At 43.4% G+C, this 27,711-nt stretch overlaps 1 protein-coding gene across 1 annotated transcript; it reads right to left on the bottom strand.

Moving 5' to 3' along the window:
* Positions 1-411: 411 nt before the first annotated feature.
* PCTP (phosphatidylcholine transfer protein) lies at positions 412-27,319 on the bottom strand. Its single transcript, XM_049636467.1, has 6 exons — positions 26,887-27,319; positions 9,560-9,677; positions 6,909-6,988; positions 3,570-3,741; positions 2,630-2,697; positions 412-1,498 (listed from the first exon to the last, which is right to left on the bottom strand). Exons 1-6 carry the CDS (start codon positions 27,028-27,030, stop codon positions 1,433-1,435), a joined length of 648 nt encoding a protein of 215 aa, XP_049492424.1. The 5' UTR covers positions 27,031-27,319; the 3' UTR covers positions 412-1,432.
* Positions 27,320-27,711: the final 392 nt, after the last annotated feature.

The following is a 27,711-nucleotide window of genomic DNA, read 5'->3' as shown; positions in this document are numbered from 1 at the left end:
CAATCATGCCACCAGACAAAGCCCAACGTCAAAGATAACCTGAAGACAAATGTAGCCAAATTCTAATGTCAGTCTTATCAACCCTAACCTGAGTCCATCTTACACCTGGCCTTGCATGTAAGTGCACCTAAAATTCTTTTTTATGCTCAAGTTCATTACTCAGGTTGGATGTGTCTTGCAAACAAACGAGACCCAACTGGTTCATTCTCACAAAAGGAGCAAGGTACGAAGAAAACTACAAACAGGACAAATTTATGTCACGTTGTATTTATTGGTATTCAATCCGTTTTCTTCCCAGAGAGAAAACATACAGTCTGAGGTATCCCATTTTAATAAATCCTTTGCTTCTGGCTTTACATCCTAAATGTCTATGACCCCTAATCAGGGTTCAGTGCCATCACACACAGTGGTTAAAATTTTTCCCTGAGATCATTAAGGCTATGCCTTGAGCCACAGAATATCTTGCTCTACGAAAATTCAGGAGAAAACAGGAAACTGGAGGTCTTTTAGCGGTAGAAGAGGCAGACATCTTAGGTAGAATTCCTGAGAAAAAAGTTGTAGAGTCATCCAATCCACTAATTAATATTTCCCTGGTTGTGAACTCTTATCCCTTCAGAATCTCCAAACATTCTAGAAGGGAAATTCATTTTATTGCATATAAAGACACTTTATCACAGCTGTGCGCACAGTATTTTGACTTTTGCAAACCACCAGAGAGCCATCATGATGCCTCAGTTTCTGATAAAATGCAGAGCAAGTGAGGTATGGTCAGCCTCTCTCCAGTGGCATGTGGGAAAGAGAATCCCAGACATAGATGATGAGAAAACATGGCTATCACATTAAGTGCGTAATCAGGCCTGCCATGTGTTTCAACATGGTTTGAAATCAAAATAGCTCATGATCTTCTACAAGTACAAATGGTGGAAAGACTTACTGGATCATCACCTCAGACCCCAGCCAAATCATCAGGCAAATGGACATCAGCACGTGTCTCCCAGTCTGATGCACCAAGAGTCCAGTCTGAAGGGGATGGCATCCCAGCAGCCCCTCCTGGGTTGCAAGAAGTCACATTCTGGGAAGCAGCCAGCTTGCCAGGATTGGTTTCCCTTGCATTTGTTGTTCCTCCACCCACCCATTCCCCTAAAATGGCACAATGGAATGATTGTGTTCCCTATTGAGGACTTCCCTTTTTAAAAATAAACAAGCAAAAGTTTCCCTAATCTGACCCACATTCAATAGTGGAAGAAGGCAGCCAGTCCCGGGGTGGGGAGAGTGGGAAAGGAAGCCAGGCATCAGGCAAACACACTTGGGGATGATGTGTGGGACAGTGTGCAGGCCTCTGAAGATAGAATAGTGAAAGAAAAGCTGAGCATCAGTGGGCTGTGGCACTTGCAGAGACATCGTTCCATGGACACACCATTCGTTCCCTTTCTTAGGTTTTCTTGAGGTAATTCTGACAGGCTTTTGCCATGTCCTTCAAGAAGTTAGGAACACCATTCTGCAAAGCAAAGAAGACTTGTCACTTCTGTGTCTTCACAGACATTACTCCTGATTCTTTGGGATGTGGCAAAGGTAAACAAAGATGCCTTGAGAATAATAAATATGACAGTAGGTCCCCTGTCCAATTTCAACAGAATGTTGCTACAGATAATGACAGAAGACCCAAGGCACAGGCGAGACTAGACAGCAGGGGACACTGTTGTATGCCTTGGCTTTCACTAGTAAAAAGCTAAGATGTTTCTGAGACACCATTTTTTGGAGAGAAAAAACATAGGAAATGGGATTGGTTTGGGTTGTGGGATTCTTCCAGAGAAATCAGAGAAAGGACTTCTTTTACAGAATTAGAAAATGGTGAGGCTGTGGGGGCAAAGGATTAGGCTATTTTATTATTTAGTCAGTGCCGAACTCCGTACAAGATTTTCCCCAGACACTGCTTTATTTACTACTACTCTACAGGGTCGGTAGTATCCATCTCCATTTTTAAAAGGGAAGAAATTGATGGCTTCCCTAGATAACACAGACAGAAGCAGGACGAGGATTCAACATCACATGTATTTGACTCAAAGCCTGTGCGCTTTTCACTCTCCAGGGAATGTGCTGAGCCCTCCCACCAAGAAGTAGGTCTCCTCCAAAGCAGGCTGAATGATTCTCATCAAGCCAGGTCCCTAGGCAGTCTGCAGTGATCCGGTACCACAGCAGTTCCCTCTCCTTACAGGGAAACAAAACACAACAGCAGTAACAAAACTGGGGGCTTCCAGGCTTGGACACATCTGGTTGTCTCTGGAGCCAGGTTAGCCTTCCAGGCTCCTCCATAAGCAGGGCAGGGTCTAAAGGCCCCATTTTCTCTATAATGAGCAGGCTATTGTCGGGAGGATCCAGACAGTGATCCCAGCAGGGTGTTGCCGGCAGGGAGGGTCTGACATTCTAGCTAAGGATTCTTTGTCTTTTGTCCCAGCCTCCACATCCTGGGTGTTGGCAACCTCAGTCCTAACTGTAGTCACTCAACCAAGCTGCTTCATAAAAGAGCCTCATTAGGCCTGAGATAGGATGTCTCTTCAGCGGGACAGCCCCTTGGACTAAGTCAACATTTGTCAAACACACTTCCCCCTCCTGCCTCCTGGGATCTCACCTTGGCGACCCAGTTAATGAGCCAGGACGGAATTTGGCCACCCGGGTTATCGAAGTAATACATGAAAACTAGAGGAGAAAGAAAAGACAATTCAGGAGGAGGAAAAATGTTACAAAGACAAAAACAAACCCTGCCAACCTTCCCCTTTTAGATTCAGAAAGAAGGGAGGGGGCACAGGATTCAGGAGCACTTCTCTTCCCTGTCTCCCAGAATATTTATATGTAAACATTTTTAAATCACAGTCACAGGCACATTTTGCTGCTACTCATTAAATGCCTGGCAATGTTCTATACACTTGGATATAGTATCTCATTTAATTACTTCTCTCTTTATTACCTTCATGGTACGATGGAGTCGGTAAGAACAAACCCAAGCTTATAAATGATAACATGGAGGCTCCGAGAAGTTAGGTGGCATGTTCAAGGTGACATGTGAAAAGCGTCAGAACTAAGCTTCAGATTTTGCCTCACATGCAAGGCCACACTCGTTCCAGTCCTGTAGGCGGCTGCGTATGCCTACTCTGCTCACAGCTTTTCTCCACGTGGGCTGGAACTCCAGAGAAGCAAGTCCTGAGTCTCTGGGTTTCTGCTGGGCAGGAGCTGCGTCCTCAGAGACAGTGCTGCCAGCCTTCTTGCCCATCCTCAGGCCCAACGTATGTATCCCGAGGACCAATCTAAAGTGAGAGTTTCTAAACCTTCTGGCTCTAATTTCATCTAGACAGTGCAAGAGTCAGTAAAGAATGGGCTGAGTCAGATCTAAATGTCCCCCATGCACTCAAGTTTCTGGGGGAGAATGGAGTCTCTCTCCGGGTGTTGTCTTCTACACGTGCCTGTTCTCTGAACTCGGGGAATAAGCACCATGAATTTTACGTGCCTCACAATCAGCATGGCCTTGATACAGGTGGCCCTGGTCAGTGCACCAACATGCACCCCGGCCTTACCTTTGCTTCCCTTCTTGCCATCACTCTCGATTGCGAGGCTCTGCTTGTACCGATTTACCCGGATCACACCAGGCCTCTCGGCAAACTGCGGCACAGAAGTGCTCTGGGCCAGGACCACATGGATCTTCCGCCCTTCCACGTCCAGCTCTTGCCGCTGCCGGATGTAGATGTACTGTACTGCCAGTCAAGGCATGATATCAATGCCAGCCTTATAGATGGGCAGAAGGAAACCCCACAAGCCAGAGGCAAAGGGAGAGGACTCTGTTCCTCTCACCTGGCATTTGTTCCCTTATACTGTTACTTCACTTCCTTGCCCTGTCTCTCTACCTGCACTGTAAGATGGTGTCCCATACTGTCTGATGTTCTCATTTGACAGCATGCCTTACCTACCTGTGAACGAGTCCTTGATGCTTTTAATTATATACAGAAACCCCTCCTCCCTTCTCTAAGAAGGCACTGTGAGGTATCAGAGGTTTGATCACTCATCAGCAGTGTGATTCTGCATTGGTTACTCCCTGTTTCTGAGGCTAAGTTTCCCTCTGTAGGGAAAGGGGGTTACACTGCTCAGCAGGCATGCTTGGTGGAGGCACTGGAGAAACCAGGGCAGGACAGGCACCCCATAAACTTTGTCCTGCCCTCCTCCAAAGCTCTAGTTGCTGACTTCTATGCACAGAGGATGGCCAAGCAATGTTACTTACACCTGCTGGTCATAGGAAGAAACCTAAGCACCTGAATGTTTAGTAGGTAGATGTCCCCTCTGGGTCAACATTGATTCACCAAAAATAACAAAGCCATTTCATCTCAATAAACACTTGTAGAACACTCACTATGTCTATGGCACTATTCTAGAGAAGATAATTTAATCCTAAGAAACAGTGAGAGTTACCATTTATTCAGCCATTACTATGTGCTTTACATGTAGCACCAGTTTTGATCCTGAAATGGTCCCTGTGAGTTCAGTGTAAGTATCCCCATCCTACTGATGATAAAATTGAGGCTCAGAAAAGTAAAGAAACTTGCCAAAGACCCATAGCTCAACTGGAACCTGAATGCAAGCCCAGATCTGGCCCCCAAACCTAGTTAGACTTTCATAGCTAGACAGGCCTCAATAGAATTTTAGGTTTTGCACTAGAAGAAATTCAAAGACTAAACAATTAAAAAAAAAAAATCACCCTAAGTATAACACAATTATACTTACTATAACAGCAACAACCATAGCCCCATGCCACCTCAGAGTCTCTGCAGCACCCACAGTGGTCCCAGCCTTCACTCAGACAGCCTGCAGGATGGGCTGTTGCCCCTGCTCTCTGTGGACTGACGAGTAAAGTTCTTAAATGTCTTGGGGGAGAAATGAATTTGCTTTGGCTCTGGCTTTCCTCCCCCAGGCCTCTTTCCTCACAGCCAAGATTGTCCTACTCTCTCCTAAAACTTGCTCAGCTCATGTGACAGATATCACCTGACACTCCATTGAGGAAAAATCAGCTGATCTATTAAGACTTGGCAAAGGTCTTCAAAGGGTTGGGAGGTTGCTGGACCTTCCATAGAGCCTATGAACAGAGAACCACCAGGTCACTGAGGTCCAGAGAAGCGAAGGGACTTTTCCAAAATCACACAACAAATCAGGGAATAAGCTCACATTCAGTCTGGGATCTCTGGCTCAAAATGAATGTTCTTTTCCACGGCGCTATTCTCTGTTCTCAAAAATTTAACCCTTAGTGGAGAGACATATGTGCATATGAGAAACTCACTGTGGGACTGTGGGGCCTGGAAATCCAATTAAATAGAACTTCAAGTAGCCCCAAGTGTCCACTCCTAAGACCTACCCAGCAGTGTCACAGTGAGGTCAGAGAGATGGACTCATGCCCTGGTCAAGGTCACCATCTCTGGAAAGAGCTGCACCCAGGTCCAGAACCTGCCTCTGCCACCCACTAGTTGTGTAAACCACAGCAAAGTTCTGACTTCTCTTTGCATCAGTTCCCTTGACTACAACATGAGGATGATGGAACTCACTTTGCACAGTTGTTGGTAGGATCAGAGGTAACCACATAAAACCTAAGAAGTAATCCACGATCTGTTGAAATATGTACCATGTGTGGACCAACTACCTAGCAGTATGCGGGCAAGAAATAAACCCTTAAGGGGCGCCTGGGTGGCTCAGTCGGCTAAGCGTCCGACCTCAGCTCAGGTCACGATCTCGCAGTTCGTGGGTTTGAGCCCCGCGTCGGGCTCTGTGCTGACAGCTCAGAGCCTGGAGCCTGTTTTGGATTCTGTGTCTCCCTCTCTCTCTGACCCTCCCCCGTTCATGCTCTATCTCTCTCTGTCTCAAAAATAAACAAATGTTAAAAAAAAAATAAAAATAAAAATAAACCCCTAAGGATTTTATAATCTGGTTGGAGCCAAGGTAAACACATACACTTAGAGGCCAACACACACACACACACACACACACACACACACACACACACACAATTTCTATAAAACACACCCGCATGCTCCTTCTCTTTCTTGTGAATAATTATTTAAGAACATACAAACTTGTATAATGTCAGAGCTAGAAATTCAGTGGCTCTCCAAACTTTTTTTAATCCACAAGACCCTTTGCTGAAAGGATCTTCTATGGAAATTCAGTGTGTAAAACACTTGACTGCTGTGATTGAAGAGGACGGTGAAGGGGTGGAAACCTCACCCCTCAGTCATCCTGCCCCCACCCTGCCTGTCCTTGAAATTCCATCCCCCATAGGAGGCTTATCCTGAGAGGGCCTCCTAGAACCTTGTAGTGTTAGCTAAAACTCCCCACATTCCATTCAACTGCTTTAATGATAAATGAGGAAACTGGGGAAGAAACATATCCCCAGTACCCAGAGCCAGCAGTCAAGGAGGGATCGCTGTGGGGTCACTCAAACTGGAGAGGAGATGGGGAGAGCTGGAAAAGTGAGGGTGTGAGTTGCAGTCCCCACTCTGTATGTATGCCTCTGTCACTTTACCTCCCTGGGTGCTCACTTCCACCTCTAGATCGAGGGAATTTGTAAACACTAGAAGAACTTCTCTCCAGGTCCCCATTTCTGGAGCCAACAAATTCAAGCCTTAGAAAACTTTCCAGGAAAGTCTGAGCTGCCCTCCAGTGACCACAATCATAGACGCACCACATGGTCAGGCCCAGAAATCACACTCTGAGGTCTCCAAAAGCCACACAAGAAGCAACAGCTTCAGCAGATGTTTCTGCAAGAATCAAAGGACAACACTGTCCACATTGCCATGGGCATGACACCACTGGGCAATAGCCAAGGGGCACAGAAACACTTAGGAAGTCAAGTAGTGATGTGCCTTGAGAAAGGATACATCTCGGTTGGACATGGGAAAAGGGTACTTCACTTCCCAGTAGACCACGGTTTCTCCATTGCATTCCTTTTCATAGAGTTCTAAGGAGAACAAAAGAAGTTAATGTATCTGGAAGCTTTCTGGGCTTCATTTAACAAGAAGCCTAGGTGTGATTATCTCTGAGGGTAATGATAAACCACTAACTCATAAGGCACAGAACTCTAGGAGAAATAAGATTCATTAATGCTAAAAGCTTGTTGCCCAAGAGCAGAGTCTAGTAGACATTAAAACACAGTAAAAATAAAATAACAAAATGTGTCCATTGTATAGCACAAGCAAGATTCTCAAATACAATGCAATGGAACAAAATCAGGCATCCAAAACTAAACGTTCAGGTTTTAAAATCAGGGCAGCCAGCAGATGTCACTAGAGTACCAGTAGTTTTGCTTTTGATTTCTCTCTCTAGATTTCTTGACCTATTACAGCTAGCCCTGAACTGAGTCACCCAGTCTAGTGCGTTCAACTGGGAAATGAAGGTTCTAGCCAGGGCAGTGTCCTTCCTAAACAGCTAGGAAGTGGCATAGCTGTGGCTAACCCTAAGTGTCTTGCTTCTCTCCCCTGTTTCTTTATACACTGCCACGACTGCAATGACCAGATTCCCTTAATATTTGATCGTTCTATATTGTGCAAATAGCAGCTAACTTGGCTGGAGAGAGCAAAAGCATTCAATGGCATGTACACCCTCTGACCCCAAGCTGTGCAGTATGCCTTCATACTAAGCATTTATTTAAAGAAGGAGGCAAGCCAAGGCTGCTGAAGTAACCATGACAGACCCTTAAGGAGATGCTGATGGGGGAAAAGTATTCTTTAATTCAGCTTTGGGAGGAAAATCTGTTAGAAGACCATGGATTAAAGAGCTTGCCCATTGGTGCCACAAGAGACTAAAGACAGCCCTTGAGAGGAAGGGAAGAAGTAGACATCTGTGACCTTTGCATACTCAGCATCACCTCCCCCTTCTTGAACCAGTGATCTCCATTCTCCTTCACCCTTCCCCTCCTTGACTATGCGGTTTAAGCAGGACTGACTCAGCATTAATTTCAGGGCTGGGAAAATGAGCAAGATGTGGCCACAGTGATTCATTCGGGGATGGTGCATCTGGCCAGGGTCTTACCTTGTGGTTTAGTAAAGGCCCTCAGGTAGCTCACAGAATATGTAGAAGGACCAGAGCCAGGCTTAGAACCTCAGGATTGTTCCAGAGAAGCCAAACTACTGCTGCTACCGGACTAGACACCATAGCGTGAATGGCTGATGCCAAGTACCAAACATCAGAGGCTCTGCAACTGTTTCTCCCAGTGTCAGACACCTTAGCCCTGACCATCACCAGAAAATTGATTTTGGACGCTGCAGTTCTCTCTCACATTGAAGCTGCATGTGTGTCTTACTGGCAACATCTATATTACATCCCTGAGGAGACTGGGACAGAGAACATCTGGCTTCTCCCTTGAATGGACAAGTATCACAGTTCTTCCTAGATAGAAAGGGTACTGGAAAACACTAGGAGACCACAACCATGACAAACATCCACAGGAGGCCATGAGAGCAAATTGTGGGGCTCTGGCTGCCGTGAGCAGGAAAGTGGAATGCTCCTTCCTGTTCCTGTGGGGTTATTATTTATATGGTTAGACTATAAGCCTGGATCTTCTGGTGGCCATCTTTGCCATGACATAAGAATCTGCCTGAGAATTAGGTCAACTCAGAAGAAAACTGAGTCGAGATGGAGAAGTTATTTAAGCATTAGATGCAGCTGTCCTAGAAGTCAGATACCCCTGGACTTTTCAATGCCATGAAACCAATAAACTCTTTTCCATTTCTTACACTGGCATTTGTTAACTTTTTGTTGCTTGCAACCAAAAGTCCTGACTATAGCAAAGGTCTTTCAGAGTTTACATGCACCTTGGCTAGTTCTGCAGTTCTCTTCCACTGTGACTGATTTGGCAGAGGCCACTCCCACCTTTAAGTGACAGGAGGAACCCCTATTTAATGCCTTTCACAGGTGGCATTCTCCTTCAGGGCATCACCCTTCCCCTCCTCCTTGACTTTCAGGGCAAAATCTAAGAACTGGAGCCTTGGAGCTCTGGACCTTCCTCCTCCCTTAGCTCTACATTCTGCTACCCCAATAACACAATAAAACCAAACTGCTCACAGTTTTTGAACATACCATGCTGTTTCATGCCTTCCTCCCTTTATTCATGCTGTTCCCTGGGCCTCAGATGGCCTCAAGCCCCCCATCCCCTCACCTTCTCACCCTCTCACCTATATGCATTCTTCTTGTTGATAAAACTTTGATTCAACTTCCAAAACAAAGCTCGGACACCACCTCCTCCAAGAAGCTGCCTATGACTACCTAGATATGTGAGATGATGTTGAACTTACAGTGAGAACAAAGGAGCCCCCAGAGCAAACTGGAGACTAGCAGCTAAGGGAATGCAAGGAATCACAAAGGAATCACAAAGGAATCACGTTTCAGCCCAACACTTAAGACTTTCATGCCAAAATTAAAAATAAAACATAACATAGTAGAAATTGAACCTGTTGCTTTCTACTAGCTGGAATAAGTAACAATAGATTCTACTTTCTAGATTTTTTTTTTCTTAATAATAGACGTTATTCACCTTTAACATATTGGTCCCACTGTTTTCTGTAGTCTAAGTCCATGTAGACATCTGCGAGTAAAGCCGGAGGGCAGTCGTCCAGAACACCAAAGACTTTATACTCATAAAGTCCAGTCTGCTGTAAAAACAGAACAGGCAAAACAATCTATTGATTTCCAAATAGACAGCCGGATGACACAGCATATGAAAAGCAGATGTTCATACAACACCAATTATTGAGGTACCTCCTCTGTGGTCTTGGTAACACAATAATGAAAAAGCAGATGAGGCCCCTGCTCTAGTGGATCATACATTTATTGTAGACATTGGTGGTGGTGGTGGCGGTGGCTATAAATGCTATCTAGGTAATTTGAATTGTATATAAGGAAAGTTATGTCATCAGTGGTGCCTGTTTTGGGGGCAAGGGGTGTCCTATGTAATCAAGTAATAAGGAAAGACCTCTATGAGGGATAACCTTTATCAGAACATCTTATTCTAAATATTAGAAGGAACCAGCCATGGGAAGATAAGGAAAACCCATTCCTGGTATAGGGAAGACCTTCACATTTATGAACGTTCATGCTCAAAAAACAGGAAGTCATAAGATCCAGAGAACTGTGGATTGGAGAGGTGGTAGGAGCTGAGGTCAGAGAGACAGTGGTGTCCAGACTCCACAGGGCTTTGTAAACCAGGGTGATGGGATAAAGATTTTGTTCTAATTACTAAGGAAAACCAATGAGTGACTTTAAACAGAGGAACACTAAATAAAAAGATGATCCTTGATGCTTGGTAGAAAACAGATCATAAGGGAGCAAGGAGATGGTTTGAAGACCAGTGCAATGGTCTTCAGATAATGGTTCTGCAGATAAGAGATGATGGTGATTTAAACAAGGAGGTGACAACAGTGATTGAGAGAAGTCAGTGATTTAGGGTTATATTTAGAAGTAATGTTAGCAAGAAGTGCTGACAGATTGCCTGTGGAGAAGAGAAAGTAAAGAATTACTTAGAACCTCTGCTTGAACTAGGTAAATGAGAGATCCATGCTCTAAGATAGAGAACACTTGGGAAGAGGTGATATGTGAGCTATGGGGATATCAAGAATTCTACTTTTGAGTTTAAGATGCTTATTAAACATCCAAGTGGGAGTGTCATATAGGCAGCTAATGCTCAGGGGACAGGTTACTATTTTAGATATCCATGGGGCATAATGAAACCGAACACATTGTTTTTATCAATGCCAAGAAAGAATCTGTCAACAACTTCCTTTTTATGTATAGAACTTGTGTATAAAACATCAGCTTCAAATCACATTAGTCCTCTTTATAAAAAAAAAAGAGAGAGAGAGAGACCATTTCTAGATTCCAAAGGATGAGAGTTCTCCCCGCCCCCCCCCCCCCCACCCTCTGGCCTTTTTTTTTTTCCTTCATGCGAGACCATATCCTCCTCTGTGAGGGTTCTGGGGCTAGAGTTGGCCATGTTATGCATTTCACTTTCCCTACAATGGCAACTAACAATTCCTGACCCTCCTCTTGCCTAAAGGCTTTACTGTTAAGATTAAACCAAAGGCTTTTAGATTAAGTTCCATGCAAAAGCAAACAAATAAAACAAAACGATGCTTTTAGAATGACACGTTCTTCCATGTGCTAAAGCAATGTTATTGGCTAATCGAACATGTGAAGTCAAGAGGTAAACATGGTGAAGCTTTCTAGAGATCTTGAGGCTACAAGGGCTTCCTGGCTCAGGGGGCATAACCCAGGGCAAAACATATCCTAGTTTAAGAATCTCATCTATCTGTTAAATTAACTGGTAAGAAATGGAAGATGCAATTGAAATGGAATTCATAAAGTTCTTCCAGCTCTAAAAGTATGTGACTTTATACCAAAGGTTTCCAACCAGCAAATGACAAACTAGCAGATTTAAACACCTCACATGCTGTGAGCACAGCACGCGAGGTATTTAGATCTGCTAGTTTGTATACCCCAAAAGACAAACATCAGGAGAAACACCTCCTTCTCCCTCCTGTGCCCTCCCCTCACACAGATGGGAAGATAGTGAGGGTTTATACATACTCATACATTTATTAATCATCTCTGGAAGAGAGACAGTTCCCTGTTCAGGAATGCTGGGGCCCCATTTTCTGTACATACTGAGCAAAAGGGATAATTATGCATTGAGATAATGATCTCAGCTTAAATGAGTTAACTTTGGTTATCTGGATAAATTAAGACAAACTGTTTCCTTACACTGCTTCCCTTCCCCTTCTGAATTTAGTTACTGTCCTTAGTGACCTCAGTCCTATACATATCACAGAAAAGAAAAACAGAAAGCCCTCTTAGAAAGAGAAAAATAAAACGATGTGATTTACTTGAATACAGAAGAACGAACTATTGTTACAACTTCCTTTAAACACTCCCTTCGTGGCAGAACTGAGAAATGCCAGGACTCCAGAGGAACAAAATGCTTGGTAACACTTCCCTCGTCTATCAATAAAATGTTCTTTTCAAGTAACAAACAGCCCACCAAAATTCTTGGATCAAGGCACCTTTTCACCTATTATTTCTTTCTGACAAGGATCTCTGCAAACATACACACGATTTTACTTTCCTTTAAAAAATAAAGTGAATTTTTTATAACTGTAGAAATAATACTCATTATAGGAAAATTGGAAAATGCAAAAAACTGAATAAGGAAAATATAAATGACATGTAACCCCATAATCCACAAAGATCTATTAGTAATATCTGACATTATTTCTTTTAAGTACATAAATACTTCTATATGTTACAAAATCGGAATAATATGGTTTAAACAACTTGTATTCTCTATGGAGAGATCAGACCTAATTTAATTATTCTCATTCAGTCCTTCGTTTCTAATATTTTTACAAATATAAATATTGCTAGAATAATTATTATTTCAGATGGACCAACTTGGTCCATAATTCTAATTTTTTTCATTCTTCCTTAGAGATAGATTTTAGTAAAGGTTCTCTATGCTTTTTTATAAGTTTAAGGTTCTTCATGCTTTTTATAAGGCTTTAAGAATTTATACCAATGTATACTCTTGCCAATAGCACAGGAACATCTCATCAGGATTGGGTACCATTGTTTGTGCAAATAGATAGGAAAGGGAATAAAGCTTGGCTTGATTTGGGCAAAGTTTTTATTACTGATGTGTAAGATCTCCTTAAAATTAGAAATATAAACTTTCTGCATTATGTGTAAGATTCAGTAGATGATTCAATAAATGATTCCAAATAAGTTTACTCAAGAGATTCTTGGCTTTCCTGAAGCTCCTCCAGAAAATCATTTGTAAGAATGTCTCCATTTATTTATCATGCTGTAAAACTTGGTGTATATTTTTCTAATTCTCCATGTATGAATAAAATTGAAAAAAAATTATTCGGTGGTAGAGAATCAGTAAATACCTTGTGTAGAATACAGTGACCAGAAGAAACAGAAGATTTACCGTAGCACAGAGTGCCTTCTTTCTTGCTAAGAGAACCTCTGTGGCAATGTACACAACTAATGACTTTGCCGGTCTCCTACACTGGTTTGACTATGGCTATTTGGAGCTACAGCAGCTATTTTGTAATGAAGAGGTACCAAACATGAGGAGGAAGACTAAAAAGACTCATTGTTTTACTGGCATCATTGATCAGCTAAACCAGTGTCATCAACTACTGACCCCTGCTCTACTTGTTAAATGAGAAAAATAAACCCCTCTTCGAGTCACTGTTTGTACAGTTTCCTGTTACTTGCAGCTAAAAGCAATCTTAATTGATAAAAATGATCCTTTCCAACAATGAATTTTACAGGAGTCCTGTGATTTGGGGGAACAGTGAAGGTTAAGAAAACTCCCCTCTCCTTTGTGTTCCAGAAAAGAGCTTGTTGCAAAGAACCATCATTCCCCATAGGACTTAGATAAGACTCCCAGATGCTGCCCTTGTTTACCTGTGACAAGGCCAGACACAGACGCTCTGAATTCCCTTGCATTGCCTCATAAATGATTAGCTGAACTGCTTGTCCCCACTGATCCGATCAGAACAAAATGCTTGTGAACCAGACTGGTTAAGTTTCTCTCATTCTTCCCCTAAATGTTGGCCCACCCTCAGGCTGAGCCAGCATACAGCCCCTCCTGAGAACAGATTAGCCTCAGGGCAAAATATTCTCTGATCTACTATCCAGGCATGCCACCTTTTATCTCACTTCCTCACACTGGTTTCTCACCTTGTATACTCATCTCTATAAAAGAAAAACTCTTTTTGCCTCATTCTTGAGACATTCACAGATCTTATGGTCAAAGCGTTCTCCCTATTACAATAATCTCTCTCCCCACTTTGCAATAATCCTTTTGGATAAAAGTCTCTCCTTGTGAGTCCAGGTTTGTTTTTACTTGGCATTATTACTCTAAAGTAGAAAAGCAGACGGCCAGAATAGTGCTGATAAGACTTAGATGCATTTACAAGGAGAAACTATTATGTATAAATCCATTAAAACAGTACAGAAGTACATAAGCATTGCTACAATGCATTGTCAAGGAAGAGAGGGAAGAGATCATGGCCAGTGTTAATCAACAGTAAGTATATTTAATTTTGCATATCTGAAACTCCACACACTGTTATAGAAAGTGCCACCTCCTTCCACTAGGTCAGAAAAAAGTATATTTACAAAAAATTAACAAATTTTATTATAAAATTATAAACTTGCTAGGACTTACTGTATCCTTGGCCCTGGGAAGAAATCGGGCATACACATATTCTTGGCTTTTGAGCTTGGAACATACTTCCCCCTGGTGATGTCAGTAGTCACGCAATAGCCATGCATTCTGTATTTGAAGTTTTCTGGTCACTTTGACCTGCTATAAATTATTTTACTAATACTAGTAATTGTTCAGTTTTCAGTTTTATATTCATTACCTCATGTAATCTTTAACAGAGTTCTGTGATAGAGATGGGGATGTTAGTGTTATCTCCATCTTTATGTGAAGAAATTATCTCAGGCAGGCTAAATTACTTGCTTGAGTCCCACAGCTAGTACTTGGGACAGCCAGAAAGAAGGTGATATGGGCCATTCTACTTCCTTCAGTGTCTCCTGTTTAGCCCTACTGTCTGCACATTTCCTTCAAACCACTGTTCCAAACCACAATCTAATGATTAAGATAAAGAAGACCCATCACATAGCATCTTAGAGCCAGAAGGGGCCTTAGACCTTTACGTAAAAGAGGTCAGTGACTTGCCAAGGGTCCCACTGATGAAGCTGTTGGTTGCAAAGGCTGGACGGGAACCTGTTCCTTCTGGTCCCCAAGCCAGTGCTCTTGCTCCTTCCCTGGACCACCCAGAATGGACCGCCCACTGAGATGCTCCCCTGAGGCCTTAAGCCTGGTGTTTGTCTAACAGGCCTCCAAGCAGCCAGAGGAATATTTTTTAGATGCCTCTTCTATAGAGATTCAGATCCAGAGCAGGAGATAGGCAGGAATGGGAAAGGATGAATAACAGAACTTTCAACGGACTAGTGCTTTGCTATCTTTACGTGTATTATTCCAGAGTCATCTCAAAAACCAGAAAATACCCCATGGTGGTTACCGCATGGGCTCAGAGTCACAACCCAGTAGGGTCAAAGCTCTTCTACCCACTAGCCTTGCTTTCCTCAGCTGCAAAGTGGGTCTAATGAATTTGTACTTAAGGGGATGATTATGAGGATTGTGAGCTAATCCATCTAAAATTCTTACCATTGTGCCTCACACATAAGTACTTAGCAGATATTAGATGTCATTGTCATTCATAAGGTGGGTACAATGATCCCCTTTTCCATATTAAATAATTGAGGATTCAGAACTGTAACATAATGCACATTTTTTAGAGAAACTAACATCTATGGAGTATGAAGCCAGGCACTGTGCTTGGTGATTAATACATAAAATAATCCTATGAGGTAAGCATATTATTATCTCCACTTTATAAATGAAGAAATGGTGGAGGTGTGGGGACAGGGTTTGGCAATTTGCTACTGATCTCACTAATCAGTAATTTTTAAGATACTCTTATTCTGGGACACTTGTCTAAACATCAGATTGTTGTATTTCTTAGCAGTGCTGATTCAAATGCACAAAAGAACTGGACATTTTATTTTCAACTGCATTTATAAGGTTAACATATTTTGAGAAACACTACTGCCAACAGCACACTTATTTGTCCTGAGCAGGATAAATTCTGTAAGAGCTCATGTGTTTACATATGAGAAATGCCAAAATGTCACAATGTTTGCATTTGACATTTGCAGCTCCCTCAGAGGACTAATCTGTTAGACCTCCTTTACCTCTCCCCCACCTGATCCAGAAAGGTGTCACCCTGTCTCTGTAAATCATGATGTTCATCTGCATTGACCTCACTGACTGGGAGACAGTCTTGATAAATCACATTTGTCTAATCCTGAAAATGCACCTCTGAGTGTGTGCTGAATTTTCTTAACCTCTCAAAGAAGAGCTCATTCCCATTCCGCAGGAGGGGACAAGATCTCAACTATGACTGTGGAAGCTGACCAACTCCAGCCACTCTGTGGCAAGTAAACAGGCTCTGAAGTTAAGAAAAGTAAGCATTTTTCACCAAGGAGCATCAATTCTAATGACAGGAATCAAGCTACAGCTGCCACTTGGAAGGGTGTATCAAGATTAAAGAAAAGGCAGTTGTGGGGCGCCTGGGTGGCTCAGTCAGTTAAGCGTCTGACTTCGGCTCAGGTCATGATCTCACAGTTCGTGGGTTCAAGCCCCGCATTGGGCTCTGTGCTGACAGCTCAGAGCCTGTATCCTGCTTCAGCTTCTGTGTCTCCCTCTCTCTCTGTTCCTCCCCCACTCATGCTCTGTCTCTCTCTCCCCTTGAAAAACAAATAAAAACATTAAAAAAAAAAAAAGGCAGTTGAGTAAATCTGATTTAATATTTTAGATCTCTCTACGAAAACATGGCAGGTTTAATCCCTAAGGATTGCACATAGCTAGGTAAGATAATAATGATGGCTAACATTCACTGAGTGCTTATTGAATACCGGACACTGGACTGATATCGGATTATCTCACTTAATCCACGCAATGATAATATGAAGTGTGGCTCATTGGGAAACCCATTTTTCAGACAAGGAAACTGAGGCTAAAGGAGTTCGGAGAAATTTCTGGAAAAGGCAAGTCTACAGAGACAGGAAGCAGATTGGTGGCTGTCTGGACTGGTAATGATAACAACCACAAGAAGTGTCTTTTGGGGATATCACAAATGTTCTAAAATTAGACTGTGATGAAGGCTGCATAACTCCATAAATTTACTAAAATTCATTGAACTGTACACTTAAACTGAGTAAATTTTATGGTATACAAATGATACCTCATTAGAGCTGTAAAAAAAAAAAAAAAAAAAAAGTCTGTGAAACTCACCTAAAGTCACTCAAATAATGACCGTAGAACCTGGCCTTGCAGCCAGTGATCGGACAGCTGAGGTCATGGTCTGTGATACTGCCTCTGGATTGTCACTGACCTCTCCAAACATACCATTGGATAAATAAGAAAGCTGTTGAAGTGCATATAGTTATAGCGAGGATGACCATATTATTTATCATTCCAACCAGCATACTTTTGAGAGTGAAAGGGATGTGGTAAAAATATCACCAGGACAACAGGTATAAACCAGGCCTCTGGGGAGTATATTAGGTAGGACATATACACTTAGCTATGGCTCACAACAAAAACCATTTAATTTACTGTGTGTTTCAAAATGTATCTTCTCATTGGATCCCCATACAAATTTGGCAGAACAGGAATTATTTCCACTTTACAGATGAGGAAACTGAGAACCCAGCTAGAGTCTCAGGCTCATAAATCCTAAAATGACCGAGCAATCAGGTGTCAGAAACATACTTTAGTCAGGTGATGCCAAATCTGTCCTGTTGGTTATTTTTGAACAGTCCACAAGCTAAGGATTGTTTCTACATTTCTAGGTGGTTATATAAGCACCTACATAATATCTTCCATTTTGCCTCTTGGCCCACAAAGCCTCCAATATTTATTCGCTGGCCCTTTAGAGGAAAAGTCTGGTGATCCCTGCTCGAGACCATTGCTACCACCACTTCCAAAACATACAACTCCGGAAAACTCTGAACTGCCAATGAGTCGTAGTGCAATTACACATGTAAGAGAGGAAACTTTGTGTCGTAGTCATATTTACGTTTTATTTTGAATCACATGGGTGTTTACTGTGCAGGCTCAGACCACCCTTCAAAGTAAATCTGCCCATCTTGAGCACGCCACACGGGACAAATACAAAAAAAAAAAAAACACCTTAAATATACCCTATTTATTTATTTTTTTAATTAATTTATTTTTAATTTACATCCAAATTAGGTAGCAAAATATATCCTATTTAAATTCAGAAAAGAAAAAGAAAATCTTTACCTATAGAGGAACATAGATGCAGATTACACCAGACATCTTGTCAGAAACCATCCATGTAAAACAAGAGTGGAATAAAATACATAGTGTATTAAAAGAGAAAATCCACCAACCTAGAATGCTGTATGCAGTGAAACTGTCCTTCAAAAGTGAAGGAGAGGGGCTCCTGAGTGGCTCAGTCAGTTAAGCGACATACTCTTGATTTCAGCTCAGGTCATGATCTCTTGGTTCGCTAGATTGAGCCCCACGTTGGGCTCTGTGCTGACAATGCTCTGATTCTCTCTCTCCCTCTCTCTCTGCCCCTCTCCTGCTCACCCTTGTTCTCTCTCAAAATAAATAAGTGAAGGAGAAATAAAAAGTTTTTCAAACAAATAAAAACTGCAGGAATTCAGCAGCAGACCTACTCTGGAAGAAATGTTAAAAGAAGATGTTCCAAGAGAGAAAAAAAAAAATGATAAAGGTCAGAAACTCAGATCTATATAATATATAAAGTGCTTGTTTTATTGTCTTAAAGCTTCTTGAAGGTATGAACTTTGTCTTATTCATCAGGTATCACCGGGATTTAGCATATGCCAGGCACACAACAGGTCCTAAAGACTGCTTGAACGAGCACATGAACAAATATTTTGGAGTTTTCATTCACCCAAAGGTAGCTATGGAGAGGTATCTATCCTAAACTAAATGGCAAAATAAGGTGGTTAAGTCTATCTCTAAATTTTTCTGGGTCTTTTTTTTTTTTTAATTTTTTAGTGTTTATTTACTTTTGACAGAGAGGGAGAGAGAGAGAGAGCTGGGAAGGGACAGAGAGAGAGACAAGATCCGAAGCAAGCTCTGCAGTGAGAGCGGAGAGCCCAATGTGGGGCTCAAACTCACAAACTGTGAGATCATAACCTGAGCCAAAGCCAGACACTTAACCGATTGAGCCACCCAGGCACCCCATCTAAGCTTTTCTGGGTCGTAAAAACACATTAAAGGGGCACCTCTTGATTTCACCTCTCAGGTCATTATCCCAGGGTCGTGGGATCAAGCCCAGCATGGGTCTCTGCACTGAGTATGCAGCCTGCTTAGGATTCTGTCTCTGTCTCCCCCTCTGCCTCTCTCCCTGGCTCATTCATATTTCCTTTCTCTCTCTCTCTCTCTCTCTCTCTCTCTCTCTCCCCCTAAAAAACAAAACACATTAAAAGTCCCAGACTAAAATTCAAAGGTTCGTATTTGCATGGATGCTCCCTTTCTTACATGAATACATTCATTTACATAATTTCCCTGATGGATAAAATAGCCTCACAAAATTATGTCCAGGGACTGTGAGCTTGTGAAGTAACAAACTATTCCCACTGAAGGGCCCACTAGAATTCTCCTTCCACCCATAGGTGGTGACTCTGATGTCAACAGCAGGTTGGAAGACCCAGCAAGAACCATATTCCACTTGACACTGCTCCAATTCAGCCCCTGGTTCAATTGGTATGGTATTGTGTCCAGGGATCCAGAATGTCCAAATCTTTGCTGACAAGTCACTTCTGCTCTCAGAGTCCTGAAGGCCCAATGAAAATCAGAGTTTTGCTTTATTAATAGTCACCTCCTGTGATCCCCATGGAGGAATTTGGTGAAAGACAGGGTGAGGGTATGAAGCCTGGCTTATACCAAGACGGGAGTGGGAGGTCCTGCTCAGCCCTCTCCTCTCAGTCCCCTCAATTTAAACCTTGGGACCAGCATTCTCACACAGTCTCACACCACATGCTCATCAGGAGAGAGAGGTGAGGAGGGGAAGACCTGAGGCTCTGATATATCCATCCAGCTGCTTGCTCAGGAATATGGAAAAAGGGAGAGAGAGAGACACACACAGAGGGAGAGAGAGAGCATGAGCAAGAGAGCACAAGAGCTGGCCTCAGTCTGTAGCAGGTAGAAGAATGCCACACATGGGTGCTCTGCATTCAAACATGGTGGCCCTGCCCACTGGTAAAATGTGGCTCCATAAGTGTCCCAGGTCCAATAATCATTAGGTCACTCATGCCGGTAGCTACTCCTCCCTTAGCAGAGAGGTAAAAGGGTGAGAGAAGGGGGCAGAACAGTCCTGTAATCTGGAAGTGAAGACACTCCTGATGATGATGATCTCACCTGTGGGGTGCTAGTGGAAACTTCTCAGCCATTGAAGTAAACCTGTTCTTGTGGGAGTTAAATCTGTGCTTCCCACCTAAAGGCCAAACTGTCCCTTAGCCCAGCCTGGCTAAACACCATTTTCCTAGGAATGCCAGGCTTTTTGTATTTTAGTAGGTACACAGCATAGAAAAGAACAGTCCCTGGAAAAGAGCTGTCAGCTCCTGAGCAAACTTCTTGATTAGAAGGCCCATTAAAGGACAAAGGCACACTGCAGGCAGTCCCTTCTCACAGCGCCAGACATTCAGATTTAAAAATGTTAAGAAGTCAAGCCATTAACCCCATCAGCTCAGACCACTACTTACTTGGTCTAAATTGAGGGTGCAAAGCTCTGCCTGCTGATTTCACACTCTCTGTAGGCATGTCACAGTGTCAACTGGCATGATGATGTGGCCCAGAGCTCCAAGGAGACCTGACTGCAGATCACTGGGAACGCTTTTGTAAGTGACCTGTGGCCCTTCTCTACCAGGGAGACTTCTTGGCACAGCTCAGAAGTCAACATTCACTCCCCCAGGTGGCCACTAACTTAAAAATCAGGAGAGTAAGTCTTCAAATGGTGTTGCTTTTGTCTTAAGATATTCTTCTTTCTCCCTCTTACCTTTCAGTTTCCACTCACTGCTTCTCTAGGACTCTCCACCCCCCAGCACCATTCTAGATGGTCCCCATACATTGGTGGTACTCAGGGTATAGTCCCTGGACTGGTAGCTTCAGCATCACTTGGCAACTGGTTAGAAATAAAACACAAAAAGAAGAAAAAAAAGAAATACCATTGTGCCATATACCATTTCATTTGATGACTGTTGAGAGGTCAGTAATTCTGAAAGGTAAATATTATCCTTGTTTTGAAAATGAGGAAGCTGGGATTTCAAAATGAAAAGATAACTGAATAACATCACCCAGCTAGTAAGTGGGGCCTGGCCCCTGGCTACTCTCCAACCATAGATTCACCCCAGTCCTGTATCCTTTTGGCTCTTCCTGGAAAACAAGGCAAGCTTCGCCTGACTCAGGGACTTAGCACTCAGTGTTCCCCCTACTACAGTGATTTAAAACCCAGCAAGTCCATTTGAATCTCCTGGGAAGTTTTAACATTGAAAACAAAAACAACAACAAACCAGATTATGAAGCATTTCAAACATACACAAAAGTAGAGACAACAGAATGATCAACCCCTGTAATGAAAGGGGAGTTTTTCAAAGGACTACCCAGGCCACAACCCAGATCAATTAATTCCGGGATTCTAGAGTAGGGCTTGGTCATGTCTTAATAGCTCCCAGGGCGATCCTAATGTGCTTGCGCTTTGAAAAACACTCTCTGGTACATTTCTCCTCCAGATATTTGCATGATGCAATCTCTCGCTTCATTTCTGTCCCCACTAAAATGTTACCTCGGCAGAAGGGTTCTCCAGATTCCCTCATCTAAAACACATCACATCATCCCTGGCCACCACTGTGATACCATCTCTCTATCCCTTTACCCCACTTTACTGTCTTCATAGCATTTTTCACCCAATGTATCATTACATGCTATGGGTTTATTCTCATCAGTGAATGTCGTTCATTGTTCAAGAACTCATTCATTGGAACAGTGGCACATCTTCCCATTCATTGTTTATCCCCAGTGCCTGTGAGGGCAATAGCACATGGGAGGCACTTTGATGAATCTTCTCTGAATGAAAAAAAATGAATGACAGTGGGCAGAATGGAGATCTTAACCCAGGATTGTCTGCCTCCAAAACCCATGTTCTTCCCATGATACCATGTGGCAGTTCGGGGCTAGTTTTGCTTATCCTCCAGAAAGAGAAAGTAATTCTTGCCTTGAAGCAAGCTGTATATTTGCTGCTATGCTTATCAAAGTAGGCTGGTTCATGTCTAGTTACTAGTAATTAGGTCCTGTGTGGCTCACTTAACAACTGGGTATTATTTCCATCTGTAAAATAGGAAAATAGGCCTGTCCCTACCTATCTTCCAGATTTGTTTACAGGGATAAAGGAAACTTACACGTGACAGCATTTTGTAAATTAAATCACTATGTAATGGTAAGTTATTGACATTACAACCTGGGGAGGAAAAAAGAGAAGAGAGGAAGGAAACAGCAGGCAAAGGAAGTAGAAAAAAGAAGTGAATGAAAAAGATGATGGCATTGAACAGAACGGTTGCAAAGAAACTTTCAACGTCAAAAACCTGTGATTTAATAGAAAAAGAGAAAATGAAAAAGTATCAAAATACTGTATATCAAAAGTGACCATCTATGGGGCACCTGGGTGGCTCAGTCGATTAAGCTTCCGACTTCAACTCAGGGCACGATCTCGTGGTTTGTGAGTTCAAGCCCTGTGTCGGGCTCTGTGCTGACAGCTACTCAGAGCCTGGAGCCTGTCTTCAGATTCTGTGTCTCCCTCTTTCTCTGTCCCTCCCCTGCTTGCGCGCTCTCGCTCGCTCTCTCTCTCTCTCTCTCTCAAAAATAAATAAAAAACATAAACAGAAAAGGCTACAATCTTTTTTTTAATTTAATATAATTTATTTTTTACACCAGATAACTAAAATGCCCCTACACTTCAGTCTTTTCAAAACATGCAAAATAGATCATCGTCACAGTTCATGGTGGATTAACATAAATGTCTATACGTGATCCAGACACATAGTAGGTTGTTCCCAAGGGAACAGTCAACCTGGTGGAATGGATAAAAGCCACCGCAAAATCTGTTTACACTGAGAAGGGTGGCTGCCCGATTCTTCCTATCATAAAAATTCCTAGTGTTACCTGCTTTTCACTACCCCACCCCATGAGGCCACTAATATGCTTTATATGCAAGTCATGTTGGACTGGCTTTATCATGATGGAGATATTCATCTATTAAATATGCTTTTTAGCCAAATCATGGTAAATACTTTGATAGAGGAGGTCCCCTTTGCATGGGTACTATGTGTAACCTTACTTCTGCAAAATTCGAGCAATCCAAGAAGACTTACCAGATTACCTATCTCAGTATCCCTTAAATGGATGTTAAAGATGCCAAGAAAAATTAGACTAACAAGAAAATGGGGAAAGAGAGGGGAGAATCAGAGCACTCATCTCAATAGAGTGGAAATCTTTAGATGGTTATTAAGAAACAGGATGAATGAAGCCAATGTTGATGGGGTTGAGGCAAAGTAGCACTACCTAAAGTTAGATGGACTAGTCGTACCCCCTGTTGTCCCTTCAACATTAAAGGGCTCCAAACAAGTCCACTCTGTTTACCCCAGTTGTTGGAATTTAAAAAGCCAGAAAGCAAAAACTGAAATACTGAACCTCACCTGGACTCACCTGCAGCAATAGTCAAGTAGATTAATCAAGATGAAGACTAACAGAAGGACCAAGGTCTTCTGGTCTGAGCCCCCAGTTGGGGACCTGAGGACCCAAGGCCATATACACTCATGTGTGTAAAATGGTTTGGGTTGGTGGAAGAAAAGACACATAATGGTAACATGCAGGGTGGATTAAACACCACTGGCCCACAAGACAGAAAAGGGCTTTGGGGCAGATAGGTGCAGGTCTATGCAGAACGTGGGACAAGTGAATTCACTTTTGATAAGGTATTGTATTCGGATGAAAAGATTTACTAACTGGAAATTAGAGGGAATTCTCTTCCGGGAAGAAGGCAAAACGTGGAGTCAAACTGGAAAGAAAATGAGGCTTTAGCAAAGTGGGCCAGGCAGCAAATAATGCTGGAAAATGCTAGAACCCAGGAAGGGTTCTAGGAAAGGGCTTATACCCTAACTCAGTAGGGCCTCCTGACATTTTAATACAGATGGAGAACAAAGTGGCCATGGAGCAATGGCCCTCCGTCCTAGCTGTTGAGGCTCAGGGCACACCTACTGGAATCCCACGCCCTTTAAACTTAAAGAAGTTACCTGGGAGCACGTGTAATTTACATCAGTGTACCATGACTGCCCTTATCCCTAAGCAGGTTGAAATAAGACATACGGTATTATTAGTAGGGATAGGAACTATTCTGAATACCACTCATGTCCTCCCCACAGGAGGGAGGCAGGCCCTGCAATGTAACAATACACAATGGCAACAAGACACAATAGAAAGCCAGGCACTGTCTCAGCTCACAAGCACAAAAGCAAGAAAGCACAGGCTCACTGGAGTAAAGGGTAGAGTGCTCTGGGCTGGCTGGAGGACAAGGGGTGTGCAGATGAGTCATGGGAGATAAAGCTGGAAATGTAAGTTGGGACCAAACTAGTTCACTCATCTCAATAGAGTGGAAATCTTTAGATGGTATTAACAAACAGGAAGTATGAGGGGCGTCTGGGTGGCTCAGTCTATTGATCCTCAGCTCAGGTCATGATTACACCATCCTGAATTCGAGCCCCTAGTCAAGCTCTGTGCTAACAGCCCAGAGCCTAGAGCCTGCTTAGGATTCTGTGTCTCCTTCTCTTTCTGCCCCTCCCCACTCGGTCTCTCTCTCTCTCTCTCTCTCTCTCTCTGTCTCAAAAATAAACAAACATTGGGGCACCTGCATGGCTCAGTCAGTTAAGTGGATGACTTTGACTCAGGTCATGATCTCTCAGTCAGTGAGTTCAAGTCCTGTGTCAGGCTCTGTACTGACAGCTCAGAGCCTAGAGCCTGGAGCCTGCTTGGGATTCTGTGTGTGTGTGTGTGTCTCTCTCTCTGCCCTTCCCCACTCATACTCTGTCTCTCTCTCTTTCTCTCTCTCTCTCTCAAAAGTACACATTAAAAAAAATTTTTTTAATAATAAAATAAATAAACATTAAAAAATAAAAAGAAACAGGATAAAATAAAAAGCCTTAATGCAATTCAATACAGTCAACAACTTGACAGGATAACTTATAATTTTTGACTTTACAAACGTACAAGAGCAATATGCATTCAGTAGAAACAGTACTTTGAATTTTGAATTGTTATCTTTCCCTGGGCTAGTGATACGTGATATAGTACCTTCTGATGCTGGGCAGGGGCAGTGAACCACTACACTTACAACTATTCTGCACCCATACAATCATCCTGTTTTCACTTTCAGTACACTCTTCAAAAAATTACATGATATTCAACACTTTAGTATAAAATAGGCCTTGTGTTAGATAATTTTGCCCAACAATAGGCTAATGACAGCATTCTGAGCACAGTTAAGATCAGCTAGGCTAACTGTGACGCTCAGTAGTTGAGGTGTATTAAATGCATTTTCAGCTTATGATATTTTCAGCTTATGATGGGTTTATCAGGATGTAAACCCATCATAAGTTGAGAAAGATCTGTATAGTCTACCCAGCAGCATTTGACTTCTCTCAGAGAGGCAATGCAGGAGCCTGCTCATGGCACAGGTCTGGAAGTAGACAGGTGAGTTCTGATCCCAGTTCAGACCTTGAGCAATCACCTTAACCTTTGCACACATTCATTTCCATATAGGTAAAAAGGTGATAATTACAGTGCCTTACATTAAGACTGACATGAGGATTCAGTAAGTCAATACCTGTGAAGCACTTAAACAGTGCCTGGAACATAAGACAGCATGCAGTGTGTGAGCTATTATAATAGTATTAAATCTGCAATCAACAGTGCCACTGAAAGGGGAGTGGTAAGACCACAGCCTCTCCTTCAGGTGCCTGATCAGGCTGTAATGTGTAGGATGGAAGGGATCAGAGAGGAAGGAGGAAGGCCAGAAGTCTTCTGCAACTCTAGGTGAAAGGTACCATCCAAAGTGCCAACCACAAAGGAATGAAAACGGAAGGGAAGGGGGCCAGATATCAAGCTTGTCTGAGCAGCTGAATTGACAAAACTTGGCAAATGCCTGGATATGGCTGGTAAGGAAAATGGAATGGTCAGAAGAATAAAAGATTTTGTCTGAAAACATGTCCACTTTGGCACCAAGGCAGCTAATGAAATTACACTCAGAAATTAATTCCACCTGCGCTGGACTGTGAGCTTCTTGTTCATTTTGTCACACTCCGTGGCCCTGCTACACACACGTTCAGAGTGCCTCCCTACTCTATGCTACTCTGGTTCTCTGCCAGTAAACCTTGATTTCACTTCACTTGCCTAAAAGTGATTTATTATCCCATGTGCCTTCAGCTACTATCACTCACTGTAACTGATGAAAGGTCTCAGGTACAACGCAATCGTTCCACCTGGAAAGCTACCTGGTTCCAAAGGCCTCCGGGAGTGCCTGGAGAATTGCTTAATAACCAACTCTATTCCTCCTACCCTTTAAGTTAATCTCCCTAAAGCTTCAGACCAAATTCTTAAGTGCCCCTTACAAGAAAGGGGCAGCTGCGAAATGAAATGACTAAAATGACTGAGATGATATTAGCTCCCTTCTCAGCCACACTGCTCTGCACACACACTATCACCCTGCACATCCAGTCAGTTTCTGAAAAGTCTGGTCTCCTTCCCACCTGTATGCAAACCCTAAGGTTCTCTCCACCCCACCAACATACACACATCAGTGGCACCCACCCGGGAGGAGGATCCACGTCCCTTGCAGCCAAGTGCATGGGGCTCAGACTCTGCAGTCCTGCATTTTAACCCTATCATTAGCTTCCAACAAACCACTCCCGCCCTGGGCCTCAGACTTAGGCTGAATTCGGATGACCTCCCAACTGCAGGGGCAAAGTCAGTTGCCAGCACTGCCCCAGCGTTCGCTCCTCCCTGCTCCGCGTGACCAACTCCGGCCCTGACTTCCTAGGCCGCTGCCCCGCGCTTCCCCTGGGGAGGTTGGCCCCGACAAGCGACTGCCTGGGATCCTCCAGCTGGCCGGCCGCTACCTGGTCCAGCAGCCCGTAGATGCTGAAGCCCAGGGTCTCCACCAGCAGCTCCCAGTTGGCGCCTGCCGGCGCGCGCTGCTGGATCTCCGCGCAGGCCTCCCGGAACTGCTCCTCGGAGAAGCCGCCGACCGCACGACACTCCATCTTTTGGCAGCCCCAGCTTCTCCGCCTCCGGGGCGAAGCCGCGGACCCGCCGGGTGTGCGCTCTGGGGCGGGCCGAGAGGGTGGTCCAGCGTGATTGGCAAGGACCAGAGGCGCGATGGGGCACTGGAGGGATTTATGGGGAGGGAGGAGCCTCGGGGGCGTGGCCACGGAAGGGCGGGCTTAGGGAGGTGGGCGGGGCTGGGCCTGAGATCGTGAAGATGGAAGAGAAGAAAAACCAGAGAAGTACTGGACTTGATCTCGGGCAAGATGCAGGGGCTAGGGGAGTGAGGAGGCTTGTAGACGGAAGGGAAAAGGAAGAAACTAACGCCATCTCAGAAACCGCTCCTTAGCCCATCTCATCCTCCTCCCCACCCCTTACCTCCTAAAACCTGCTTGGGTGTCCCTCCTTTACCTTCTCTGAAGAAGGCAGGGAAAGTCTCTGAGGGGATTGGTACACTTGGGAGGTGAGAGGGACAGAGCAGAAATGCTTGAAAATCTCCGGGATCAGATGCTAGAACTGAATACTGTTCCAATGTCATTTCTATTCCTTCTGTTATGCATTTAAAAACATTATTCCAAGAAGGGGTGCATGGGATTCACCAGGAGGCCAAAGGGGTCCATGGCACAAAAAGGATTAAATAACCTAATTCATAATGGGTCTACCAGGTAATTTGCCACCCT

This window comes from Panthera uncia, chromosome E1 (assembly GCF_023721935.1).
Source record: "Panthera uncia isolate 11264 chromosome E1, Puncia_PCG_1.0, whole genome shotgun sequence".
Classification (NCBI taxonomy): Eukaryota; Metazoa; Chordata; class Mammalia; order Carnivora; family Felidae; genus Panthera; species Panthera uncia.
The sequence above is the reverse complement of the archived record's forward strand: the minus strand, read 5'-3'. Positions and strand labels throughout refer to the sequence as shown.